This window comes from Apostichopus japonicus, chromosome 13, assembly GCF_037975245.1.
Source record: "Apostichopus japonicus isolate 1M-3 chromosome 13, ASM3797524v1, whole genome shotgun sequence".
Taxonomy (NCBI): Eukaryota; Metazoa; Echinodermata; class Holothuroidea; order Aspidochirotida; family Stichopodidae; genus Apostichopus; species Apostichopus japonicus.
The window spans coordinates 2,373,315-2,400,470 of NC_092573.1; the positions used below are offsets into that span (position 1 = coordinate 2,373,315).

General features: G+C 38.7%; 1 protein-coding gene across 6 annotated transcripts; it reads left to right on the forward strand.

The window, feature by feature from the left end:
* Nucleotides 1-1,277: 1,277 nt before the first annotated feature.
* LOC139978758 (transcriptional repressor p66-alpha-like) lies at nucleotides 1,278-26,527 on the forward strand. 6 transcript variants are annotated; one of them, XM_071989237.1, is made up of 8 exons: nucleotides 1,278-1,434; nucleotides 16,013-16,152; nucleotides 16,529-17,440; nucleotides 17,941-18,928; nucleotides 19,920-20,102; nucleotides 21,651-21,710; nucleotides 21,824-22,009; nucleotides 22,323-26,527. In XM_071989237.1, exons 2-8 carry the CDS (start codon nucleotides 16,040-16,042, stop codon nucleotides 22,461-22,463), a joined length of 2,583 nt encoding a protein of 860 aa, XP_071845338.1. In that variant the 5' UTR covers nucleotides 1,278-1,434; nucleotides 16,013-16,039; the 3' UTR covers nucleotides 22,464-26,527. The 6 variants fall into 6 exon arrangements, with proteins under 6 accessions (XP_071845338.1, XP_071845340.1, XP_071845339.1 ...); XM_071989239.1 differs by lacking the exon at nucleotides 1,278-1,434 and adding an exon at nucleotides 1,450-1,656; XM_071989238.1 differs by lacking the exon at nucleotides 1,278-1,434 and adding an exon at nucleotides 1,450-1,637.
* The last annotated feature ends 629 nt before the right edge of the window (nucleotides 26,528-27,156 follow it).

The window sequence follows — 27,156 nt, forward strand, 5'->3', positions numbered from 1 at the left end:
TTCTTATTGTGAAACGATTAGAATATATCTTTTAAAACAAATGAACTACGGTAATGAACGATTGATTTATCCAAACTTCTATATATAAAGAAGGAATTTAACACGGTATAGACTGACCTGAGTTCGCAAAAGAATATCAGCAAAGATCACAGTTTTTCTGGAATGAACGTTCAGTATGCCTTACGAAAGGCAGGATCTTGCACAGGCTTCCACTTAGCCTGACCATGAAGAAATGTTCTGAAGTGAGAGCGTAGCCTATAGCCAAATTAAAATACACACTTTTAAAAAAATTATAGGTTAACATTTTCGAAGTCACTGTGACTTCTTTGACAATCTCCAATACAGATAAGTGGGTTTAAGCTTCACCTGACCCTGGTGATGAGATTCACAAAGGGCAGACTGACAATTGTAATCCTCCTATGATAACAGCGCGCGCAGAGTATAGCAGTGGGCATATTGAACTTCACTAGATACAATCTGACATGACTGTAGTACGGCACGTACGTTGCAGCCTACTTGGCATCAAAGCAGCAGTATATATCAGGCCTACTATAATGTGCACATATATGAATAAAACTTAAGCTCTGGTTAGGTGCTTATTTAAGAGAATACCATGATGAAGGCAACCGCCGTGTGTTATGACCAAACGCCCATGTTAAATCTAGCTGGCCGCGTCAATTTAACATGCGCATTTAAATTTTCCATATTTAAAAATTTCAATACAATTGTCTTATAGTTATACACAGCTTCTGTCACTTAAAATGTTATGAGCTCGTGATTGATAATTCAGAAATACGGTCGCGCATTACAAGTAAACGCATAAACATAATGAAATGTGGTGATGAGTGACACAGTATATGATACCCGCAAAGTGTGACCATGACATGACACTGGTAGTTCCTGAAATACATTGCCACCCCCCTAAAATGACAATCAAATGTATTCCCCTGAGATTTCTCAAAGGATGTCACCAATAGGTAATAAAAACAAGAAACAATTTTTAGCGCCCAGATGTGTAGATGGTCATTTTATGGTTCAGTGCTCAGTTTACCCTTCATTTCGTGAAATTTGAGAAAATCATAGTTTATATGCCTCAAAGGCATAATAAAATACTTTATCTGCCTTAGCCCCTTGTCCCAGTACTACCCTTCCCTATGTACCGTGGTGAGTCAAGTGAAGAATGTCTCGGTCGCCAGGTGAATTGCCCACGTGACATGCCTTGCGGATGTCAGCGGGATAGTTGTTTACCAGTAAACAACTTGTTGTGTTTAACCCTGAATACGAGAGAGGGAAACCCCAGTAGTAAACAAATCATCGTACCTAACCATTTTCACGGAAAACTCGTCCAACGGAGTCTTCAGTCACCCGAAATTAGGTGACGGCTACTCGAGCAGCCATTTTGCTGGCCATTTGCTCCGAAAAGGAAGATAAAAGGTATATTTGTGAAAGTTACGTTTGGGAATCTCATTTGTTTCTTTGTTTCGTACGGTCCGACCTTTTGTTACATGGAGTGCGTAAACCAATCACCGCAGTCGCCGATCACGTAATTTGAATATCGGACTTGATTGAACACATGCCGTACACAAAACGTGTTTGGCAAGTTCTGTTTGGTGCTTCCCCTCGTATCGTTTTGCACGGTAGGATGCTACAGCTTAGGTTTGTTGTAACCTAGGACAAGGGGTTAAATAAGCCGGTAGAGGGAAAATAAAATGTTTAAATACGTTATATAAGATTAGATGAGTAGACACAGGCCATAAATACCATACACGAGACATAAATTTATGAAGTGAAATAGTAAAGGGTGATAGGCGTCCTAATGCCATAAAAAGGTCTAGTGACTGCATTTTTAAAGTTTGTTTAGATGGGACCATTTAGGCAAGTTCAACTTCCACAACTACGATGAATAATGCTAGTCATAGCAAAAGCCTTAGATTGGCCCAATGTGTTGTGAACAGGAGAAATGATTGTCATGAATGCTGTATCCCTTTGGCATAGATGAGAGTTTTCATGTTTTGGCTCATTGCAAAGTGATTTTAATGGCAAGAAAAGCAAAGCAGGCAGTTATGATGTTATTTGAGTTCTCAATTTTTGCATTGATATTTGTGTTTCTGGTCTAATGTTAGGGCCTTGCCGTGTTTGATAATACTAGTAGGCCTGTACTGACTAGCTGTGACAGATTGACCCACCTCAAATGTCGATAGCAAGGAAACTTTGGAATGGTCATTAAATTTTATGTTTAATTGTTATTGTAGCATGCATTCCTTTGCTACTTGCAAACACGTCACTAGACTAGTACCGTATGACTTTCTTGTGCTATCTATCCTAGGACCTTTGTAAAGAAGTGTGATATCTTGTACATGACCGACAACAGGCCATATATAGCTTATTTGAGGCTTTGTAAAGCACTCCCAGTCTTACTGTTTAACTTACCAGTGGGTCAATGTATTAGCTACTTGTACCATAAATACTCATGAATACAATATGAAAATTATACCTTGGGGACCCAGGCAATAAATGAATTGAAATGTATGATGTGTTGGGCATATAACTGTATTGGAATGAACGAATCTCATATATAGCAGAGGATCACAGTAGGCTATAAAGTTTAACAATTGACACACACTTGGGACTCTGTTTTAGTTCTATACTGGAGTTATTCAGTAAAGTAGCTAGAATTGAGGGCCTAACAGGTACAAATTTGACTTTCGGCTTTGGCTGGATGTTTGGTCCCATTTGGATCAGTTGTGCAAAAATGAGAATGGTTGTGGTTTGATATTGTAGGATGGTGTTAGCCTAAGTTTATTCACAATCACACAGCTCTATGTTCTGCACTATGCACCAGTAACTGTGTATGTACTATGATAGGTGTGTGTACTATTTAGCATGGTAAGTTGTATACATATTTCTTGCGAGTGGCAAATTTTATTACTCGCTTTGTGTTGCATGTACATTATTTTTTGTATCAATCCAAACCAGCTCCTGGGAACCTGTTTGTAGTTTCAGTTGGTCCTGGGGTACCTATTTGATCATGCATTCAACATAAAACCCAACTATAGTATAGGCATATGAGCCTAATGTTATGATTCAGCACATAGTCATGTACAGTCTTAAATGTATAGTATGACTTCATTCATTTTGTCAGTTTTTACCACAAGGCCACATAACTATGGTAACTAATAATAACCTTTTTGATACCAACATGTGTGATGGTTTCACCCCCAACGTTATTTTTTTTATACAGGATATATGACATTACAAGCCTAATAATGCAATATGCCCTGTTGAATGTATACTTTTGAAAATAGTTTTTTTTATCGTGTGTGATTGAAGTATTCTTTAAACAAAATTGAATATGTTCGGGGAATAACATTTCAATAATTCAGCCATGGATGGTGCTACTACTTTCCACACTGCAATATCATATTTGTGCTACGTTCATACGTAAACGTTACTCTTCAACCAGTTCTCTCGTGGCAGTTCAGCAGTAAGGCTGGTACTCCACTGGGAGGTCATGGCATTTTGTATATAGTCAGAACATTTATAGAAACTACATCGACCACCCTTAGACAGTGTTATAACACTGATGTTTGTTGTGTTAGACTGGACCAGTCTCATGCTCTTTGATTGGTTGGTACCTTTCCACTAACTTTAATAAATTGTACGATTCTTCTCTTGATCTTCTGAGCTACTAATATTGTACAATGGTCCAGTTTGATTGCATGGAAAACATGCACACATGTAAAGCAGTGAGATTGCATAGTATGTAGGCTACACAACTGTATGTATGTCATGGTGAACAAGTTCATGTGATCAAACCTGGGCTGGACTAGTAACATGTCGCAGTATTTACACTTGAACTCGATAATATTATTAACATAATTAATAAGAAGTTAAGTAATATCACCAAATTATGACACTACAGAAGAATATGCATCCTTTTATCCTTATGTCCTTAAGTGAATCTCCCTTTCATTACTTTGATTAAAATTGTATCTGAAAATGGAGAACATGTTAGTGGACTTTACGTAATGAGTTACGAAATGGTTTGTACGGCTTGGACTGGACAGTAGTATTTACAATTCCCGTTGAGGGATGTGTTGGTAGCCTTGGTATTTCAACATTAGCTTTTATACTTTGCATTGAGTCATGAAAGACTGTTAAATTGTTCTTGTGTTGTATTTTCATCGGATTCTGTGAATGATGGCCATAGTTTAGCTATGAATGGTGTCAGGAAATTTGATCCCGTCTTTCTAATACCCTACAAATTTCACATTTTGTTACAATGCAAGTGCAAATTCAGTCTATTCTTCAATGTCGTTTCAATGACAGCACTTGGACCATACATATTTTTCTAGTCTGTTTTCAAGCTGCAATTCACAGATGAGTATAGTGGTAAACCGAAAGATTAATCACTGGAGAAACTTATCTAGTCAGTGTAGTATGTGATGTTACTTTGGAATGTGTTCACCAGTAGTGTAGGTATCAGATGCATATGGGCACCTGCTTCTCTGGTGTCTAATGCAGCAGACTATGCAACCTAGACCAAAGTGGAAATGGAAGTCATGGTTATTGAAGATGACCAGATTTAAGTTTGGACAACCGAAACAGGTGAAGGTTGGCGGTAGATTTTTGTTGTTGATCCTAACAAGGCTTTAAGGTTCCTAGTTCCATTTTGAACACTTTTGTACTGTTGAGGTGCATTAAGGGATTTTTCCATGTGTTATTTATACAGCATATAAATGTACATGGGGTACACCCAGATGAAATCAGATTACATCATTCACTCTGCTGTTCTATGCATTCACAAGATATTACCAAAATTTGAAAAACGTCATATCTTTGCCACACAGTGTGCAATGAGGAGTTGAATTGACCTCTAAAAATGCAGCCAGTTTGTTGTCATTTTGTAAAGCATTGATCACGTTCAGCCACCAAATATCCATTTAATGCTGAACTTTCTAATAATGGAGTATATCTGGAGAACTATGGCTGGTGAAACAATACAGTAGAATATCAGTCATCAACAAATAAGCTCTCCAACTTGCCATCTTCAAGTAGAATTTTGCTTTGGTGACTCAACCATGCACTGTGTTACAGTTATTGACAAATATTAGCAAGACTACAGTATCTCTTCAATATTTCAGAGAATGATGAAAGCAATACCTTGGCAAACTTGAAGCAAGTTTAACTTGTAAACTATTTTTGTCAATGACCAATCTCAATGGGAATTAACTATGTAAAATGGTTCGCTATATGTACATGCATTTTGTACGAGAACTTTTCATGTGCGGAGGTGGTTCATGAACTTCAAGGTGCATTATAAACATACAACGATGCTGTAAATATTTGCAAGTGCAACTCTCTTTAACATTGATCTTTATGAATGTTGTAGTTGTTTGTCTGACCAGTGTAAATTATGGCTTTCATTTTCTCCTTCATACACGTGACTTGACATTTTTGTGAAGGTGTACTGTACGTGTACATTATCTGGCTATTCAACTCTTATGCTTATGAAAACAACTGTGGTCATGCTGCAAGGACTGTTTACTCCTCCTTGACTACTCATTTCCAGTGAGTAATTTAGCATTCAAATTTGATATAGTGCGCTTATGAAGGCTCTGTACTTTGTTGTATAAAAAATACGATGGTTCCTGGACTTTTGGCCATTTCGCATTGTGTATTCCGATGGGATACTGGAAAAAATATTCCTTGTAATTGTACTGATGATAGAAAGTAAAGAACGAATGGGAACTTGGACAAGATTATAAATTAAGCTACTTCTGTGGTACACGTTTTCAATCAGCAAACTAAGTCATCTTTGTACATTAACCTGTGTACATTAACCTGTCTGTGCAAAACACTTTCAATATAGATTTTGCCTTTCCGTATGCAAGAATGTGTGGAGCTGTTTCTAGTATAACTGCATCTTAATATATTTAGATAGCCACAAGGTGATAAAATGTGTGGTAACCCATACATAATTCATGTTGCATATCCAATTTACCACTCACGGGCATCTTTCCTAATCAATGAAGTACTTTCCTGGGTCAATACAGAAGAAAATAAACCATAACATTGGTAGTTCTCACTTAATTTTATGTCAAAGGAGGAAGGGGGGGGAGGGGACAAACCTTCGGAAAATTACCCCAAACTGGGAAAATTCAAAAGGATACGTAACAAGTGCCTGATATGTAGACACAAACATTCTATGGAACTTTCTTGTGATCATGAAACAATGCCAATTGCTGATAATTAAAACCAACTGAATTTGAGTATGACATGTTACAAAAAAAACGTTTGCGAATGAGCTGGTTTATGTATTAGGCTACAGCTGTAGGGGCCTGTTAACTGTTGTATTCGAACATTCTAGTGAGGTTGTTGGGATCGTTCACAAATTGATAAGAAAAGTTATTTGGGATGTTTCGTAACACAGATAATATGAAAGTAAAGAATTAATTCACGAATGGTTGACAGCATAATTAAAAGGGTACAGCAATATGCTGGTATAGGCCAACCTCATTAGTCTTTTGGTCATTTCTCCTTGTATGAACTGGCCGCGTTATTCCACTTTGTTATGGACTCTTAGGTCCTACAGCTATGGGACCCTAAGGGCTTTAAAAGTTTGCCAACTGGTCAATAAATTCTGGTTTCTGTACGGTACAGTACATTATCTCTATTCAACTCTCATGCTTATGAAAACAACTGTGGTCTTGCTGCAAGGACTGTTACTCCTCCTTGATTACTCATTTCGATTAAACAGTTTACACAGTATCTCATCCAGGCAGCTAACAAATTAGGAATACTTTAGTTTGTGTAATTGAAACATAACTAGGTTCACCTTGAGTACAGTTACAGTACAGTATAATAAATGACAGCTTTCACTCAAAAGTGTCCCATCAAATCTTTTTGAACACTGAAGTTGCAGTATGGAATTGTTGTACTTCCTATGTTGTGTTCCAGGCAGACTTGTACTGTAGCATTTGTGTACTGGTGCTGGTACAGTGTTCTAGCATAGTTACAGTATCTGTCCAGCACACAGACGTTTGGATCTGTATTCCGTACTCTGGTCATTTCAATAGTAGTAACGTAACCAATGCGTTGTATAGCAAGTTTTGTATTAGTAATAGTGGTGATTTATAACGCGCGCATATCAAACTGGAAGGGTGCTCAAGGCACGGGGACACATACACTTGCTTAGTCTCATACTCATACCAGGGAAATTCTACAGTACTTGTACCCAGGGGCGTAGCCAGTGTGTAGCACTGTAGGCCCGGGCCTACAGGGCGTAGCCAGCATGTAGAACTGTAGGCCCGGGCCTACAACTTTTTTGGCCAAGTTATCTTTTTTTTTAAAACACCCATAATTCAAATCCATAAGCTTGCTGGACGAGTTTAAGAGTAAAGACAGGAAAAACTATTGAAATGAACGTAGCAAGAATATGGCTAAATTAGATGACCTATTCTTCTGTCATCTAGGCTGTCATTTCTATCGCGTGCCGTTTCATTCAACACTCTACCCGCCGAAAAAGACTAGGATACGATCTTGTCAGTTTTTTAACATCTAGTTATAGCCTAACCATGATTAACCATGCCAATAGCTTCGGCAACTGCTGAAAGGTCTTTAAGCGCAATGCGCAGAATAAAAAACTACATGCGTAGTTTAAAAAAACTATACAATGAATGAAGAGAGACTCATCGGTTTGGCACTCATGCACATCCACCAGTGGCGTAGCCAGGAGGCGTGGGGGCGACAGCCCCCATGAAAGCTTGTCGCCCTCCCACTGGGATTTTGGGTGTCGAAAAAAATTACATGTGCGAAAAATATATCATTGGTCTGAATGGTCTAGAATCTCCATGATGACCACTCATGAACGACCCTTCGACCTCAGTCGCACATGCAGTCGCGACGGATAGCTTCCTTTGCCTATTGTATATGTCCGTGGACATTTTGTGGCATCGTTCCTATAGGCCTATATCTGAAGCCCTGGGGTCATTCCTTGACCAACTTGGTGCAATATAATGTGCCCATTTCGAAGTAAATTTATTAACAGATTGTTAGTTGTCATGGGTTTGAACAAATGAGGGGTATTCTATCCTGAAACATAGGCAAAATGGGGCTGGGTTTACCAGTTCGCCGCATCATTTGTCAACTTGCACTGGGTTCTAATGTTTATGTCAACTGGAATCGCTAAAAACAGAAATAATCAACCAAAAATTAAGGCCGCATGAACTTTATTGCAGATTTCCTGAGTGACGAATTTGTAATTTTCTCCCGAAAACACGCAACTAGATGGCTGCTATCCAGCCTGGCAAGTGCCATCTCCAGCGATCTGGCAGATATTGAAATCTGAAATTTTCTTGCTACGCTGCGCGCCAACTGATGGTGGCGCTCCGCTTAGATAGTACTTGCGGCCGGAATACTCGAATCAATTACGTCCGCCCCCCCACGTTTCAAATCGGATTGACGCTCCTGCTTACAAGGCTTGGGAAGTGTCATTTCCGTCGATCTAGGAGGCCTTTTAGCTAAAAAATTTAGGTACGTTGCGCGCCAACTCATGGTGGCGCTCCGCTTAGATAGTAACAAGACGCCCTCCCAGGAAATGGTCAAGCCACCTAGCGCCCTCCCCCCACTGAAAAAATTCTGGCTACGTCACTGACATCCACAGAGACTTTGCAATTGTCGTTGAAGCTGTGCTGAAGAAATTTGCATCAGATGACAATCGTCGGATAGCTCTCGCCTTCTCTTATTAGGCTAACTTAAAAATTTACTAGTAACAGTTGTATCAAAGACAATTACTGGCTATAGTTGTATCAAAGACAATTCTGGCCTATCTTTGTATATACAAGTATCAGAAGTTGAAAAGTAAGACTACTCTGTACATGTACCTTGCTAATTTTAAATACATTATGTAGTATTGCATTACGTACTATTTTGACTCGTTTGTTTTGGGGTTTAAAGGTGATATTGAATGAGGTGTCTCAAGTTAGCATGAGGCCAGGGAACCAGAATGAACACTCGGGAAGGGCCGTTTCCGGCCATCTGGGGGGGGGGTTTGTAAAACCAAAAATTTTCTTGTACGCTCCGCGCCAACTGATGGTGGCGCTCCGCTCAGATAGTCGTGCCTACAACTTTGAAAATCCTGGCTACGCCCCTGGTACCCATACTCATGCTGTTGTACTTATACTAAAAGTCTGGTTGCAGTTTGTTAATTTGTGTAATTCAACACTAAATTTCATGCCCTGTTTGAAAATGTTTTTGGGAAGGAAGGTAAATCAGTTAATGTGAAACCAAAAATAACCAATTCAACTCTGAGAGAATTAAATGGTGTCTTGACAGGTGTGAATTTGAACCAATTGGCTCTTCTCTACAGTATAATACAGTACTAGATGATCTACAGTACAGATGTATCAGATTTGTCCTGTTATTGACCCATGTATGAACTTCAGTACTTAGCACCATTACTATAGAATAGCTGTAGGAATTTGCAATGGCCTTGGTATGTGACTACTTTTGCTTTTGGTACTGTTGTTAGTGTACTGTACAGTGGAAAGACTTGTATTGTAATGTTTCTTACTGGTGTTAACATTAATATTTACTTCCCTGTCTTGTGTCCAGTTGACAAACATGCACTCAGTACAGTATCTACCTAGCCTTCAGAAATTGGAAATTTTAGCATGATACAACTTAAAGGATAAAGTGGTTAGAAAAAGAAAGAAAAAAAAGATCTGTATCATGTTCTAAACCAAACTAGGGAAATGCAGATTCCAAACTGTACAAAAGTTGCTTCTCATTTTGTGTCCAACCTTTTGGCAACATTTGCTAAACAATATGTGCACATATTCACCCTTCTACATCCCCCACCCCCCCCCCCACCATCCTTGCCCTCGTGCATGGTTGGTCTGTGTGTGCAATCATATCACACCCCTATGACAGTGTAGCAATTTGTCACTACTCAGTTTGTTCAGGTTTTTGCTACTTCATTATCTGAGAAACATTGAATGTAATTGAAGATCTGAATTCCACATGAGCATCTTTCCATTCTAGTTTCCATTATGAATATTCATACTAAGCCCACCAATGATGTCTGGCCAGTCATGCATTCGATGTGTGACTCTATTGACCTTGTTAGCCTTTGTCCTGTGTGACCCTTTAAAGCTGTATATGTCTGTGCACTTGTGCAGCCAAGAGCTGATCAGGAAGGTGATAGAGAAACAAACACACAGTACATACACTAGACTACATATTGTATGCAGTATGTCATGTGACATTTTCATGTAATGCCGCAGCAAGCTTATTGATGGTTGAGAAATCTTCTCCCAGGGGAGATGCTTCACAGCAGTGGATGTATATGGCCAGAGTATGTAAGAGGAGCACACAATATATGTATATACATATATATTTATATAGATATGTAATTAAATGCATGGATCATGGTCAAAGCATACTGACAGCTATGCAAAGTTAGGGCAATAAGAAGTAAAAAATCAAGGGCTAATTTTGTTTCTTTATACCTCATGATTTGGAAGTGTTATTAGGTTATGCATTGTTTTCCACTTATTTTGCCAAGTTTCTTGCTTTTAGTTCAAGAGGATAGAAAAATTGGCTCTGAATTTAGGACTCATTAGTTTTGAAGTTTTTCAAATGTATTGTTCCATATTTTTAGGGGTAAGGTGGGTTGACTATCATATCATTCGAGTGGATACTTTTGTATGTACAGTAGTTTCATTAAAAATTTATTTTGCCTTCTTGCTCAATGGATGTGATGCATACATGTATGTCAACTATAAGTGTGAATTTATATCACAATTGGGGCTAAAATACAGTACAGTCGGTGAATGTAAGCTCTCAGCAATGAACACTCTCTCCTCACGGTAGAAGTAGCCATGTCCACTACTCAGTAAAACCTGAAGATGTCCCTACAGTGCATTGCAGGAAGTAATTTGTAGAATCATACTACAGTACTACAGTGAATGAAAACATATACCAACATAGCATGTTTGGTCGCAACCACAGTGAGTTCCCCTTCCACGTACTGTAGCCTGCTGTACAGTACTTTACTATGCTACCACTACCTCTCAGTGTTACTGTAGCATTTTATGGTATTTGTTGTACATTTACAGTATGTAAGACCAGCAGACCTATCAAACTGTACATGATAGCATACCCATGTATGCAAGTAATGCATACCTTCAGGAATTTGTTTTATTTTGGATTCCATGTGTAATGTACTGAAAACAAGCTTGATCAATCAGGCCTCGGTCGCCAACTCGCCATTGGCGAGTAGAATTTAGTTTTGGCATATAAAGAGTGCTCTATGTAAGACATTTTGGCGAGTGACTCGTGGACTGAGTCAAACCACAATATAAGCAAGAATATCATTGCAAACAGATCACAGAATGATGAATACACTATTCGGCAAACTTGAAGCAAGTTTGAGTTATAAACTGATTCTTTTTTGCAATGACCAATCTCAATGGGAATTAACTGTGTAAAATGGTTCGCTTAACTGTGCATGCATTATATACAGGAATTTTCATCTGCTGTGATTTTTCACGAACTTTACCATTTGTAAACATACAGGGGAAACATTTTGATCCTAATATTAACATTTATTACAGGGACCGGGGTAGAGCTTCGTAATGTGTTTTAAAAGCATTCATATACAAGTTGTGTTCATATATTGATTTGTATACCAATTAAGAAAAGTTTGTTGAACATTGATATCATGACAGCTTGGTATTGCACAGGCAACCCCTAAACAGTGGAGTACACCACAAGCGGCCCAAGTAGGCTAATAATAATGAACATGTGGAAATCCCCATCTCAGTACAGGAGCACTAAATTACCAAACTGTTAAACAAGTTGTAGCCCACTATATTCCGAGTTTGGCGATATGAAAATCCTCACAATACCCATTTAGAGCTGATATGTAAACAGTCAAATCCACGATTATCTTTCAAAGCATGGAACTGCCAATTTCGTTAGGCTTCACGTGCGATAGACTAGCAATGGTAGGATAGTATTAGGTTCGTTAACACAAAATCGTGAAGAAAAAATGTTTCGTGTCAGAATACCAATACAGGTAAGGTGGCCATACACCTAAATTATTTCTTGAGGCATTTTCTACATGTTGCCATTGGTCATAATTCCTAAAATAATCTAATTTTGACACTAGTTAGGTATCATTCACTGACTTTTTGCAAAGAATTTCAGAGTTTCACTCGACACGGGCTGCGAGTGGAAGGAAGATCTTTGTCAACCTTAGATGTTCATTGCGGGAACGATTATAAATCGAGTAGTGGCTCAAAGTTGCAGCGAGGTACTGTATGGGTGTACTTGTGCACACTTACCCAGTATATGTCTAATACTACAGGAGCCCTAATGTTACAGAAGCCAAGCTACATTTGTAGGCAATTTTACCGATGTTCTTTGGAATTGTTTGAGACACAATAGGCCTACTGTAGCTGCATATTAATGATTTTACGACATGTTGTACGTTGGTCTTTACTTTCTGTTGATGGAAAAAGTGTAAATTTCATACTGCACAGAAATATACTACAGTACATGTTCTATGGAGTACTAAACGTTGCGATAATAGTGGCTACTGAATTTTGTGTCTTGGCGAGTAGTTTTAGTCATGGTCGTCAAATTGCAAAATTACTTTTAAAAATAGTTTTTGAGGCCTGATACTGTACCAATTGAGAGTGTTTTGTACAAGTTGTGTGTGTGTTTGTGTGTGTTAGCAATACCAGCCTGTGTCATTGATAATGAGCATCAGTTTGGTGATAGCAAGGTGTGGTTACACTGAAAGGGTCAAGTTGTGAACTTACAAAATGGTATTTATCAGAACTTCATTGTAGACATATGTCTGTGTGTTAATGCTTTTTAAATACCAGTTGACTATTAAGGACTTAATTTGAGGTGTAATTTCTATAGTGTTCTGCATGCTGTTCCCAATCAATTGGACTGTGCAAAGTTATTGTGTATTGTAAGTCTTTGTGTTCATTTCTGATACATATAGTTGGTAGGATCAGGGAGTTGTTATGGACAACTCACTGGTAGGATTATATGTTCATGTTTGTGTTGTTGATAAACTTTTACATATTCTGTGACTTGGAGGAGGGAGAAGCTGGTGGGGTGGGGGGGGGCAGGAGAGGTGAGGGGGAAATTGCTGGTCAGTAAGTAAAACATCGTCATGTCAGTACCATGGATGTGATAGATTGGAGTTGTAGGAACTGTATAACATTTACATTGTGAGAATATTCTCATGTGCAAAACACACATATCGTAACGTTGGATATCAAAATCCATGCGTCGTAAATGGTGTTTCCAAATCGTAATAGAGTGCCAAAGACGCGTACTCATCAGCATATGGAACTTTGAAGACTGGTAGCCTTTGGACTCTTGAACATTCAAAGCAAAAAAACTAGATATAACATTTGTTGCGGCTTATAGGTCTATCATGTGTGAAAGATAAGCTGACTAATTGGGTTTATATTTGCAGTACTGTGGGTAGCACATGGATTGCCAAGTAAAACCTGTTTCTTACTGTGCAGAAATTTTGTGAATATTTTATGGTTAGACACTACTATTCGTCAGCTATGCCATTCTTTAAGTTTCTATGATGTAACTATATATCCAATGTGTTTGTTTGTGATAGCTAGGAACGACAGTTTCCATAGTTTCAGTTAATTGGTGAACAGGTAATTTAAGTAAACCCTTTGATGCTGTAATCTTTTTAACCTTTCTCAATTCTCAAGTACTACTGACATAAGTGTATGGTTTTAACCTACAGTAGGACAAGCAACACAGTATTGGTGGGAAATCCGATCAAGTGTTTTTTTTGCCAAAATTGATGATATTGTTTTTCTTGCTTACTGTATTTTTGTAGTACTTGCTATCATTATTATAATATATTTATATACAAACATATAAATATATATCACACATACAGTGAGAACCAGGTTTTTAAGTTTGTTTCTTTATTGAATGACAATGATGAAGCAGTCTATATCTATTCATGTGCACAATACTAGTGATACCTCTGGACACCTGTTATAGTTATTACTGTGTGCAACCATATGATACTGTACATCTAGGTAAACTCACTGTACTGTACAGTACTAGCTACAGGAAAATAGAGATGGGTGTGGTACTAAGCTGGTGTAGAATGCGTAGTAGCTCCATACAACTCCATACAGGGTTGATTAATACTTCATACAAGGACAAAATACTTTGATCAAAGGTCATGTATGACAATTGAATGTTGTACTGAACACATAATGACAAGTGAAGAAGTCATTCCACAAAATCCCTGTCTCTTACTGTTCTGACTTGTAAACAAAGTGATCTAGCTTCTGCAGGAAGTGTGTAAAACTTGTGTAATGTTCCAATGATGGAAAAAGTACAGGATTGCAGGTGCTGCATATTACAGATCACTGTATCTAAATATGACTTCCTTGAACTCATGTTTGGGATCCTTATAGTATTATTACTGTACTGTATGAGTATATAGGGGGTACATATGGTCAATGTGGCTTTTCTCTAATGTAATATCTGAGTTGGTAGGAATAGTTACATTGCATACTGTAAAGTGTGTTAAGTTGTTCTTGGCTACTACAGTAGTATATATGCATGACTGCAAACATCTAGGTTGATAATCATCTGTGAAAAGAAAAATGGAATTGAAACTTGAAAGCTCCTGGAAAGTATAGATTTACCTGTTACAGTATATATTTCACATTGATCATGCAACCTCATGGTCAAACAAGTGGGCATTTGTGTTTACTTGCTTGAAAAGGAATATCATATAACATGAGATGTGAACACCTTCATTGGTAAAGTTGCACGGTGAAATGCTATTCTTTATGTTGGAGTTATAAGTTTCACCAGTGCTCTGTATGATGGTCTTGTTAACATTTCCAACAGAATTGTGAATTAATTCTCAAAGTGCACATTAAAGTATTGAAAGAACAAACAAAGTATCATGGCATCACTTTGTGAAATGCTGCACTTGATTGTTTTCTTCTTTTTGGCAACACTATGCACTCTCTTAACAGTTCTATGGGAAACACCACTGCTCCATGGTAACAATGCACACTTGTTGTAGTGTACTGTTGTACACAGTGCTGTATGACAGAGTCACACTGTAGTGAACTTGTACTGTAATGTACAGTGTGTGCATTACCAGTGAGTGAGTCAGACCTGATTTCGTATAATCGGTACAAGCAGCAGGTTTAATTTATTGTGAGCCCAATCCACCAGGATAGCTCAAAGGAAGGATGTTTAGAAGAATGTAAGTCGGATGTAAAAAATAATGTAAACAACAATGCTGGTGAACATTACTACATGCCTCTCACAAAACACGTTGAACTGAAAGTTACAATCAAAGTCAAACATGATATGGCAGTGTTGGACCCATTGCTGTTGTTGAAAACCGTAGTTCGGACATACCTGTGCTGTTACTTGTGTACTTGATAAACACAGACAGTTTTACAGAAAGTCTGTGAGGTCAAATTTAACAATTCTTGAAGTAACCAAGTTTGTTAGATTTGGTTGTAACTGTAAGTACTTGGGTTAGATGTGTACATAATACGTACACTATTGAGTGCAGCTGAAATTTGTCTACCTCTAGCTAGGGTTAAAATTCCATAGATCTTAGACTTGAGAGTGTTACTGTATGTCAGTAAGTTGTGTCCATTGGTCAGTACCCATCCTCTCAGTGACATGTGTGAAAGGTCATTTGTGTATACTTGCTTGAAATGCAGTATCATATAATATGAGGTGTTAAACCTTCATTGGTGAAGTTGCACAGTGAAATGTAGTTATAAATTTCACGAATATTCATGACACTTGGTATTTTTTATTTTTTTTTTTGGTAATGAAAATAGGTGAATTGTTCACTTCTGAGTGTGATCTACTGTACATTCCTACTGTAAGATTAATGGTACTGTAAAGTAAATCTTATTCTCTTGTCTCTTTTCTAATCTCACAATCTGTCATAATTTTTCAGGTGAAATCGTTGGCGCAGATTGAAGTTATGGATGAGATTACTGAAGGATCTGGTGATACATCTTCTCTAAAACGACAGCTTAACCATGAAGGAGAAAAAGGTGCAAATGGCGATGATGCTGCAGAGTCCCCTCCAAAGAGGTAAGACGACGCCCCCCCCCCCCCAAAAAAAAAAAAAAACAAGAAACCTGTTCATTAATTTAGTAAATCTGTGGAGAGTGGAAGGTATGTGACTTGAACCGTACAATTTCCATTTCTAAACCATCTTCTTTGTTTGAATTATGATTATTCTGAACTTGCACTCAACAAACAAAACACAACAAAGACAATAGAACAGTCTTTGTTTACCCCACTGTCACTCAACCTGTGAATAAGCTTGTTAATGTCCACTCAGTGTGAGTGGAACGCATTTTGTCATGACTTGGAAAAACGTAATATTAAATTACACAAGCGATTTTAATGTACATGGTTAGACTGCCCTCGGTTCATTATATTTATTCTTCTCCCTCCTCTACAGACCGAAGCTTTCAGATGATGATTCCCAGGTAACGAACCACAAGACTTTCTCAGAGGCAGATTCTGCCAATTTGAATGGTGCAATTGCCAAATTGAGTGACTCTGTTAATGATGTAGAAAACAACTCTATTATACACTCTCAGGAAACAGTTAAGCCAAACACATCACCTACATTAGAGAGAACATTACCATCCAATGGAGAAGGTGTGGAATCTACCACGGACTGCACGGCTATGCAAAGAAATGATGACGAAGACGACTCCAAGGAGGTGACGGAGAAGGAGAACAAAGAAGAAAGTAATGTAATTGAGGAAAATGAAAATTCTAGAACTTCAGCCTTGGAAGAGGAAGGTAATACTTTGGGAAAAGATTCTGGCAGTCCAGAAGAGAAAATTTATGATCAAAGCAATGCTAAAGAAGAAGGTGCACATAGTGAAGGTGATAAGGGGGAGGATGATGTGGTTCCCATGGAAACAGACACAGCAAACTGTAATCAAAGTACAGAGGATAGTAACCAAACTGAAGGACAAAAACAGGATCTTCCTTCCTTATCAAGTGCAAGGCCTGAAAGTGACAATATAAGTCAAGTTCAAGCAGAGGCGGTTTCAGAAAGCAGTAAGGATGATAAAGTAGAACCGGAACACAAAGAAAAAGATGTGAGCTCATCATTTAAAGACCCGGAAACGAAGCCAGTCATTACATTGGTAAAGAAGTCAAGTAGAAAGGATGCGTCTGGATCTGGCAGGGGTGTCTTAAACTCTACCATTACTCCAGTGAGAGGAGATGAATTGGCAGATGAGGAAAACATGGATGATGATGATGATATGGAGGATGATGATGGCATGGATGAGATGGAAGAGGTTATTGGGGGCAATGGACAGAGGATGACAAGAAGCAGAACCAGAAAGGCAAAGTGAGTAACACTAGAGTCTATCATGCATCGTTTGATAGATTATGGTGCAAGTTTCTACAGTCTCGAGAACCCCTTTCAATGTACGAGTCTATAGAACATGCCACCCTTCAGCACTGTCTACGGGCTGCATCGTGCTATGGATAAGAAGGCAGTGATAAACTTGTGTCTCCTACGGAATCTTTCCAAAATGTTGAACGACACATTTTGTTAGGTTAATTTCTAAATTTTACTCACAATTTTTGGTGACCATCTGAAGGTTTTAATATTGGTTTTGGGGTGTAGATTGTAGGTTGTGAGATGTTTCTCTAATAATGGTAAAAGAGTTTGTTTTGAGCCACGATTGTAATGAGACCTTGTAGTTATAATCTCAACCTTGTTTGTGTGATCAAAAATGGACCCCACCCTATATGTAATATTTAAATGATTGATTTTTTTTCCCCTTGATAATGCTTGCTCTACTTAGCTGATAATGATAAAATACATGTTGTTTTTCTCATCAGGGGTATCGAGGAAGCTCCTCCAAAGAGCATTTATGTCGAGCTTTCAGAGGATAGTGATTATTCAGAGGATTCTCCTCCCGTGTCACCGTGGATAGATCCATTGTCAAAGCTCACCCCACAACTTCTAAAACAACGGGAATCGTCAACCAAGTTGCTGCGTGAAGCCTTGAGGGTGCAGGAAAGTAAGCTGCTTTTCCTTAAGAAGGTTAAGCAGAATCAGCAACAGCCAGTCTATCCGCAGGCCAATACAAACCATCCACCAACAAATCTTTCACAAAACAGGGTTGTGCTCCAAACTCTCAACTCAGCAGTGCCACAGAACTCCCCGTTACAACACCTACAGCCGAACAGGGGTCGCCCACCAATGGGCAAGCCTGGATTTACTGCGGGTCAGCAACATATAGGGCAGAGACCACAGATGCCGTTGCTTATACGTGGGTCCACTCCTCAAGGGGCCCGGAACGTCCAACAATCGGGACATTCTGGTCCACCTCCTCTGTTATTGGTGCATGATAACAAGAGTAGCCACAGCAATCAAATCAGCCAGAACAGATCTGTAGGGCAACAACACCAGATGGCTCGCCAGCTCACTGTCAAAAACAACTCAATTGTTCAACAGCGGCCGGGTATTCACATTACCAACCAACAGATGGCCCACCAGCAGAATCGAACTGTCAGTAACTCAGCACCCGTGCCGGAACCCCAGTCTGCTGCAAGCCGCCAGGCGGCTGCCAAACTGGCCCTGCGGAAACAGCTGGAGAAAACCCTGCTACAGATACCTCCTCCCAAGCCTCCTCCTCCCGAGCTGCATTTCTTGCCCAGTGCGGCTAACAGCGAATTCATCATCTTGGTCGGTTTGGAGGAGGTGGTGAATACGATCCTCAATATTGGCAGTAGCAAGAAGGACAAAGAAAAGGAAAGTCCCAAATTCCTTGACCCTTTCAAATGTGCTCAGTGTAAGACAGACTTCACTACAATATGGAAACATGTAAGTGCTGTATTAAAGTCTTTTGTGAATGCAATGTTAACTGTCTTCATTGGCAGAGAACCTTGTGAGAAACTTTGCTAGTTAAAGGTACTATATTACGATTGTTGGTGTCCTACGTAGTATGTAGGTATAATTGAATTCTGCAAATCATAGATATGAAATCTGCCTGGTCCTGAGCAATATAAAAACATTGAAAAACTTCCTAAAATGTGTACAATTTTACCAATTTTTTGGTGTTTAGAATCGACGCACTGGTAGCATGGAGTAATTTGTCATTGATTTATATTCTCAGTTTGACACGTTTCCTTAGAAAGACCAGCCAAGTGCTGAGAATCCTTAATCACATTTTTTGCATCGTGTAAAATAAAGTTGTGACATTTGTGAACACAAAATCAAGAACAACACTTGATTTCTCTGTTTATTACCCAAAATTTGTAAATGCATGTAGTGTTCATTTCTCGTCTCTCATCTTCATGCAAGTGTCATCTTGACAGTAATAAATAATCATTAACTCTAGGAGAACGACGATCTAATGCACTCTGCACAAACGGTACGTTTGTCTGGTGTTTCCTCAACTGACAGTTTTGACTTACACTTGTGTTATAGATTGATCATGATCTTGGTATTATATTGGAGAGAGTCTCAACTCTGGATTCTGGTTATGTGATAACTGTGATGTTTAATCCACATATTTTTCCTACTTGTCCTCCCCTTCCATAAGAACTGTTGCCAGGTTTTGCAAAGATAATCAAGATAGCAAGATGGACAAGTTTTGTTAAATCAGTTGCATTGGAGGGTTTGAAAATGTTTCGTCATGTTTACAAGTGTCAGAAGCTGAATGGTAACTACCAGATTTGATAGTGAAAGAAAACGTTAGGAAAAGTGACGACAACTGTGTTTGGCGGTTGTTATCCATGAAACGTCTCAGAGCAAAAGCACTTCTTAACTTCTTGCCACATCTGATATGCTAAGCTCTGTCTTTTCTTGCCAGGATCCCAAACAAGGTATTATGTGTGAAGCCTGTATCGTAAGCAATCAGAAGAGAGCCCTCAAAGCTGAACACACAAATCGACTGAAGACAGCTTTCGTGAAGGCCTTACAACAAGAGCAAGAGATAGAACAACGTATGCAACAAAGCCAGCAATCCAAGCCTGCCCAAGCCCATGTTGTACATGTGAGTTAGTCATTACCAGCCTGGAATATTTTATCCAGTGTCGCAGTGCAAAATGCTTATGTTACAGAAAACAATACTTAATAAGAGACAAAAGTTCAGAGCCTTCATGCTGCTACACAAGATTGGAAAACTATATTATTCCCTGGATTCATCAGGCTAAGCTATCATGCCTCAGGCATTAGAATACCCAGGATGGGGACGAAGGAAATAGCAGCAGGCAAACGTCACATAATTTCCCCCATTGACTTAACACACTTAAATCATGAAAATAATGTGTTCTTGAAGGCCTTTTACAAGGTAAAAGGCTACCCCTCACTGGATAGTTAATAAGCATGCCATTCATAGCACCATTTGTTCCCCACCATGACCATGTAGCAGAAATTAGAGCTCAAAGTGTGACTGTAAATCAGTTCTCTGCACCGTTCTCTAACAATTGGTGCAAGTTTCATCTATTGATGAACTTCAACATCCCGGTATAAACACTTTCAAATCTAACCAGATCTTCCCCTGTTGCATTTCGCACTTCTTTTGAGAACTCTCAGTGTTATAGGTGTAATGGATTCATTTATTGATCTTGCAAGGACTAAATGATTTTTAGGATACTTCCAAAGCTTTTGAGAGTGTGTCTCTCTTTTATGGGTATAACGGTTTACCAACCTCTCATTGATGTCTGCCACCTCGATGATCAACTACCTCTTTGTTATTCTTGGGCTGCATTAGTTAGATACAACATTTCACATATAAACAAAGTTGGCAAAGTCAGATGATTTTACAGTAGGCCTATGAAACAATTCCTTCGGAGATTTGTGCATCATGTAATTGCTTCAAAATTTTGACAAAACCAACTGTATTCAAATGTGTATGGTGGAATCCCTACTTGATGCTCTCATAGGTTAATGCATTGTGTGTTCACTGTTCAGTGATGTGGCTTAAATTGCGTCAGTTTTTCCCCTTTTTTTCTGACCACTGTGCATTCACTTTCAGGTCATATTTTTATTCCTTGGTGAAAGCAAAAGGAATCATTGCGGTCATGATGCCATGAGTGTGTATGTGAAGCCTTGGCTTGCAAACACTACCCATTCCCTGTTATAATTGATAGTATTAGATTTTAAATGATGTTTTCGCTGCATGTTTACAAATTGAGGGAATGCACCGTGAAGTTCGTGAACAATTGTGAACGCAAATGAAAAATTCCTGTATATGACTCGCATGCTGATAGCAAATCATTATACACAGTTCATCCCCATGGAGATTGTTCATTGAAAAAATTCAGCTTACAACTTTAACTTGCTTCAAGTTTGCCAAGGTACTGCTTCTATCATTCTGTGAAATGCTGCAATGATACGATAGTAATGTCTTGCTAATATTGGAGTTTGACTAGCCTACAAGTCACCCGCCAAAATATCGAGCGTAGTGCATGTTTGATTCGCCAAAACTAAAATTCTACTCGCCAATGGCGATTTGGCGACTGTTATTGTCGAGGCCTGTTAGATAATACATATTTGACATCATGTAATATAACCGTTTGAATGTTCTGTATTTCGATAGCAACCAGCCCGTAGCATGTACAATATGAGCAGTCAGCCATCTGTGAGAAGAATCTTGAAGGTACTGCTTTTATCATTCTGTGAAATGCTGTTATCATATTATTGCCGAGACCTGTTAGATAATAACATATTTTACATGTAATATAACTGTCTCATGTTGTGTATTTTCCATAGCAACCAACCCGTAGCATGTACAATATGAGCAGTCAGTCAGTGCCGTCTGTGAGAAGAATCTTGAATCCCCCTCCTCCAGCCTCTCAGCAGCAGCAGCAGCAGCAGCAGCAGCAACAACAACAACAGCAACAGAGACTCCCAAACTCTTATCAATATCTTCAACACCTTCATCCAGGTGCTTCAGCTGTAAGTACCCACAGAGAAGTAGCTCAGGTCATGGTCATAGAATACGGATGTGTAATGAGTGATTCTGTTTTAAGTCTCAGGCCTTTTGTATTACAGGGCATCAAGATCGCCTTTTTTTGTCTTCAAAATCTACTTTTGGCCATCAATGCAATAAATCAACTTTTGGCAATTTAGTCACTAATTTTGGGACATTTTGGCTCAAACCTGGTCTGGATTACTATCCAACTGTATAACCTGGCTTTATATAAAACCATACAAATATCCATCTTGCATTCGACTTTTGACATATATCTCTGTTATTTCTGTTCTACAGGGCCAACTTCCGATGTTGACCAAACAACACATGAGCTCAGTGTACCGCATGTCAACGACCACAGATCGTCAGAGAGAGTACCTGCTGGATATGATCCCCTCGAAAGGCCTAGCCCAACAAGCCATCGTCTGGAAGCGCTGAATCGGAGACATTCAGTCAAATCGTTGTGCTTGTGACTTTCATTTTGACAAGAAGGAAACTGAAATGATGTTTTTTTTTCTTTCTTTTTTGTGGTGATTCTTTCAAAGGAAGTTTTGCAAGAGGTTATTTTTTTTTCTTTTAGTTTTGTGCAGAGAGAAAAGCACCAACAGTTTAGAAGGAGATAGAGATATGAAACCCTCAAATCACATTGATTTGACAAACGTTGAGGATTTAAACTTTGTTTGGTGAGAGTATAATAGGAAGTGTAATTTTTGTAGAACAATGTTATCAAGAAGGAAGAACTAGCCATTGTCGAGGCTCTACGAGGGAGAAATGTTTGTTACTGAAGCTGATGATGTTGACTCCAGTTGGCAGAGTGGAGGATTGAATAATGTCAGTGAGGTATTTTACTGCCATCTGTTGTTTGGGTCACATACTGTCATAGATAGGTAGAGTTAATAAGCTGCTAATTCGGGTTATGCACATATGGTACAGTAGCAGTTATGGAACACTCACAAATCATTGATATTTTCAAAATCAAAATAATGATGTTCAGAAGGTGAATGACTTATATTTCTCTGTTTCCCTTCCTTTTGTGGTGGTGGTGGGGTGGGGTGGGGGTTACCTGTGGGGTCAGGGAGGGGGATACCTTCATGGGGACACAAGATAATATAATAAAACTGGAACTCCAGTTTAGCGATCTGTAGAATCTTGAATAAACCTCCCTTGCAGTAGTCGGCCCAAGGTGTCGATGAAGCTTGGTCAATACTTTTGTCGGGCTTAAAAGATTTGTGTATGGAGTTGTGTATGGTAAACTTTAAGTTTGTAGTTATATGGTGGGTTAACATGTTTGTTTTTTCTTTTTTTACACCAGTTATGATATGGGATGACAGTGATTACCACTATGGTTCATGTTGCTTTTGAATCGGTGGAGAATGGTTTAATATCAGACAGGAGTGTATTGTATAAGCCATCTCATGATCTATTTTCTCGAGTGTTTATGTAGTTTTGGCCGTGTATCGTGTCTTTATCAGGAGTGCTGATATCCGGCCAAAAGTGCAAATAAAAAACCATTGCTACTTGTTCCATGTATGTTGCCTGCACTGGTTTGTTCAGGAGGCAAAATGAAACAGCCTGCTCAAAAATCAATTCTCTAGTGTGTTGATGGTGAAGTTAGTTGAAGGTGAAGTAAATTTGCATATCTATGTGAAATTTGTGACTGTTAGTGGAGGTGTTGATTCCACAAGATTGTAATGTCTAAATTGTAGGGCTGTGAAAAATCATGATATGGATAATGGAAATTTTGGTGCAATGGTGCAGAATGAAAGCTCTTGATCGAAATTTTGGTGGCTGCTTGCTTGCTGCCTTTTGTGCCCGTTTTCTGTAGAAAAGGGTCCTGTCTATGCAAAGTTATTACGATGAGTGAGTATTCATTGGTGGTGTTTTTGTCTTATTTTCTTTATTTTTTATGACAACATCTTGCTCAAATAGCCCAAAATAAGTGAAAAGACCTCTGCTTACGTGTAAGAGTCATTTTGCGATAATCTTGTTAGTTACAAAGTTTGGAAGGCCATTTATTGTGAGATGTCTTTACCAAGCACTTGGTATAAATCTACATGAAGTTTTATTTCTGTATTCAGATTACACCACTTCTAAAGGTTGGGGCATAGATTTGGGGCAGATGGGAAGGCTTCTAGTGTGCTGCATTCCATTTGGTCAATTGTATTTAATTTATGTATAACCTCAACTTTAGAGCAACTGCATGTTAGGTACAGGTGAAGTGTTACTGTACATAATTGTGCTTGGCCAATCTTGAATGGGAACTGTACTGAGAATGAGATGAGTGAGTGAGATGAAGGACAGTCCCCTCCCCCCCCCCCTCTCACCTTATCTAACCAACAACCTTGCTGTGAGGTAGGTCAGGTTGTAGAGAATTAAGGAAGTAGGAAGCTTTAGATTTATAATTTGGTTTAAGTGTTAGATGATAACAATCATTGATCACAGCAATGTTCTGCTGGATACTTCAATGTAACATACTTAATATCAACACTTGTGCTGCTGCAGCTGGTAGTGGTGATGGCTATTGTCACTTAACAGAGAGTTTACCCCCACCTATGGTATATAGTGTAATTTGCAAGTTTTTAAGCAGCATGAAAGGTCTCTAGAAGTGACCAAAAAAAATGTGCTTCAGAGACCACATAACACAGTTACACTGAATAATCTATTTCAGCATCCGATTTGGGCCATTCTGTTCTGCTGTTAAACTTAAGGGTGTGTCATCATCAAACCCCCAGGAGTAATGTTGTTAACTCGACTAAGATTGTTAATCGACTAAGATTGTTACTCCACTAAGATTGTAAATCCACTAAGGTTGTAACTCCACTAAGATTGTAACTCCACTAAGATTGTAACAGCCTATAATAAAGTTTGGTTCTATTCATTTCCATTTCAATAACCTGACAGTGTTAGAGACTATTATTACTGGCTGTGACATCTTTTCAGTAAGAGAGAGAGAAAAATTGTTTCATTTGTTGGATTATAGAAGTGCCCAGGAGACCAATCGTGGTCACAGTTTAAGACACTTGAAACCCCTCGTATATGAATAAAATGTCATGGAATAGCACATAGGCCAGAGGTTACACCAACGTCTATGGCAAATAAATGTCATGCAGCAGCATAGAGTTAGTTGGTCTGGTGTGTGACCAGTTATTATTGGTACTACCAGAAGCTGGCCGATCTGTGATAGATTATAGATATCTGTGAAAGTTCCTTGCAATGTAAGTATATGTGTGCAATGAGTAACTCATGTAGCAGCTTGTACGAACAGAGACGGATCCAACATTTAAAGAGGAGGGTGTGTGGCCCTACGGTCTTTGAAGTAGTCCCATATAGGGCATTCTGCCAAGCACTACTTTTGATCTGATGTGAAGGGTTGAAGAAGGAGGTGTATATTACATCCCCCCCTCCCTTCTGATCAGAGCTCAGGAGTAAGACTGCATTACTCTGGATTACAAGGTTAAATCTCAGTACATTTTGAACAGTATGGCCAAGTATTTCATAATAGCTTGTCTCGGGTAGTGGTGAATATAGTCAACAAGACTCTACATCTCAAATGTAAGTTGACCATTCCAAATGTGAAGTGACTCAAGTAAGTTGATCACCATGGATATGATGGTACTGATTTGACTCGGACCCTCAATTGAAGTGGCACATTAAAAATCTGGTAGTAGACCCAAAAGTACTGTGCTCTCTTAGCGTGCAGTTGACTGGAAAAAGCAAAATTAAACAAGCACCTCATTCAGATGTGACCCTCAAGCAGAGACTTCTACATGAAATGGGGTGGGAGGGGGAAGAATTGAAGTATCAGAAAATGTGCATAAAAGCAGAGTAATTAAGGATTGGATATAATAGTGCAAAACGTTTTTGGCATTGAGGAATGATTAACACTATTATATTTTTTGGACTCCCATTTCCAATGGTAAGTACAATTGTTAGATGTCTTGCTTTGTGCAAAAACGGAGAAACTTTCTACCCCTCACAGAAGATTGCAACATTGCTGAAGTATTTAAGCTTTTACTTTTCTGCCAAAATGTTGGAATCGACCTTCGTTCTTATCATATCCTTTGTTCTTAAAAAAAAAAATGAAAAAGAGAAGTATGGCTTTCATGCTTCTCACATATATTCAATTTTTGAAATCATTGAAAAGGATCAACAGAAGCATGGAGGGATAGGGTCTATGAATGACTTAATTGATAAAAACGAAGGCCAATCAATCAATTAGCCTTATATTTATTTCGTATTTATGGTCTGGGCTCGGAAATCACAAAAAAAAAAATCTATAGAAAACAATGGTGTACATATATTTCTATGTAATATACATGTGTAAAAACGGAATGGCTGTACATTGGCTAAGCATAAGGACATCAAATCTAACTTTTTTTCACCATTTTCATTTTTAATGTAGTCTTGAAGGGAATCAGGTTTGTAGTAAGTTCTCAAAGGTAGAAATGCTGAACTTTCTTTCCTCCGGTTGTTGGTTTAATATAATCCAGTTTAAAAACCAACCATGTGTAGTGTGTTGTCATCTCTGTGTGTTTATTCTTCAACATTATGCAGTCAAACGTGTGCAGTTCAGTGAAAATCCACGGCAGTTTCACGATAAAATCCCAGGTTTAATTGTGATGTGTGGTACATGGGTACCGTTTTGAGGTCTGTCTTTCATGTGTGAACCAATGATACATTTTATTGATAGTTGCATTGTGAAATGTTGCAATGGCATCGTTTTTAGTGAGAGTGTCTCTGTCACTCTATCACACTGCGGTTATCAGTTCTTTATAGTTCCGGTACAGTTAGCTGGCCCACCTCTGTTGCACTGTGTATTTACTCTTCATGTCAAATGTTGAGATTAATTTTGTCAAGATTATATATTAGAATAAGCACTTCATTAATCCTTTACAGGTTCACTACAAACAAGTCTGTCTGAAAACTTTTCTAATATCCTGTTGTTTTGCAATGATAAGTACATCACTGACTGACCACCATTGTCTGTCTGACCCAGCTCGTAGCCAGGAATGCCGAGTTGGCGCAAGGTTCTAATGTCCTGTACAATGTGAAGTTTCTGTATACATGATCATGGAACAGATTGGTGTCATAGAAGTCTGGACTGGGAAGGTACTACCCCGACTAGGCTTAC

Excerpts from the sequence above, each read along its gene's own strand:
- LOC139978758 (XM_071989234.1), top strand. The coding sequence starts at position 1,974 with ATGCTGTATCCCTTTGGCATAGATGAGAGTTTTCATGTTTTGGCTCAT. Across the intron at positions 21,711-21,823 it reads CTGTGAGAAGAATCTTGAAG|CAACCAACCCGTAGCATGTA; the intron begins GTACTGCTTTTA and ends TATTTTCCATAG. Across the intron at positions 22,010-22,322 it reads TTCATCCAGGTGCTTCAGCT|GGCCAACTTCCGATGTTGAC; the intron begins GTAAGTACCCAC and ends TCTGTTCTACAG.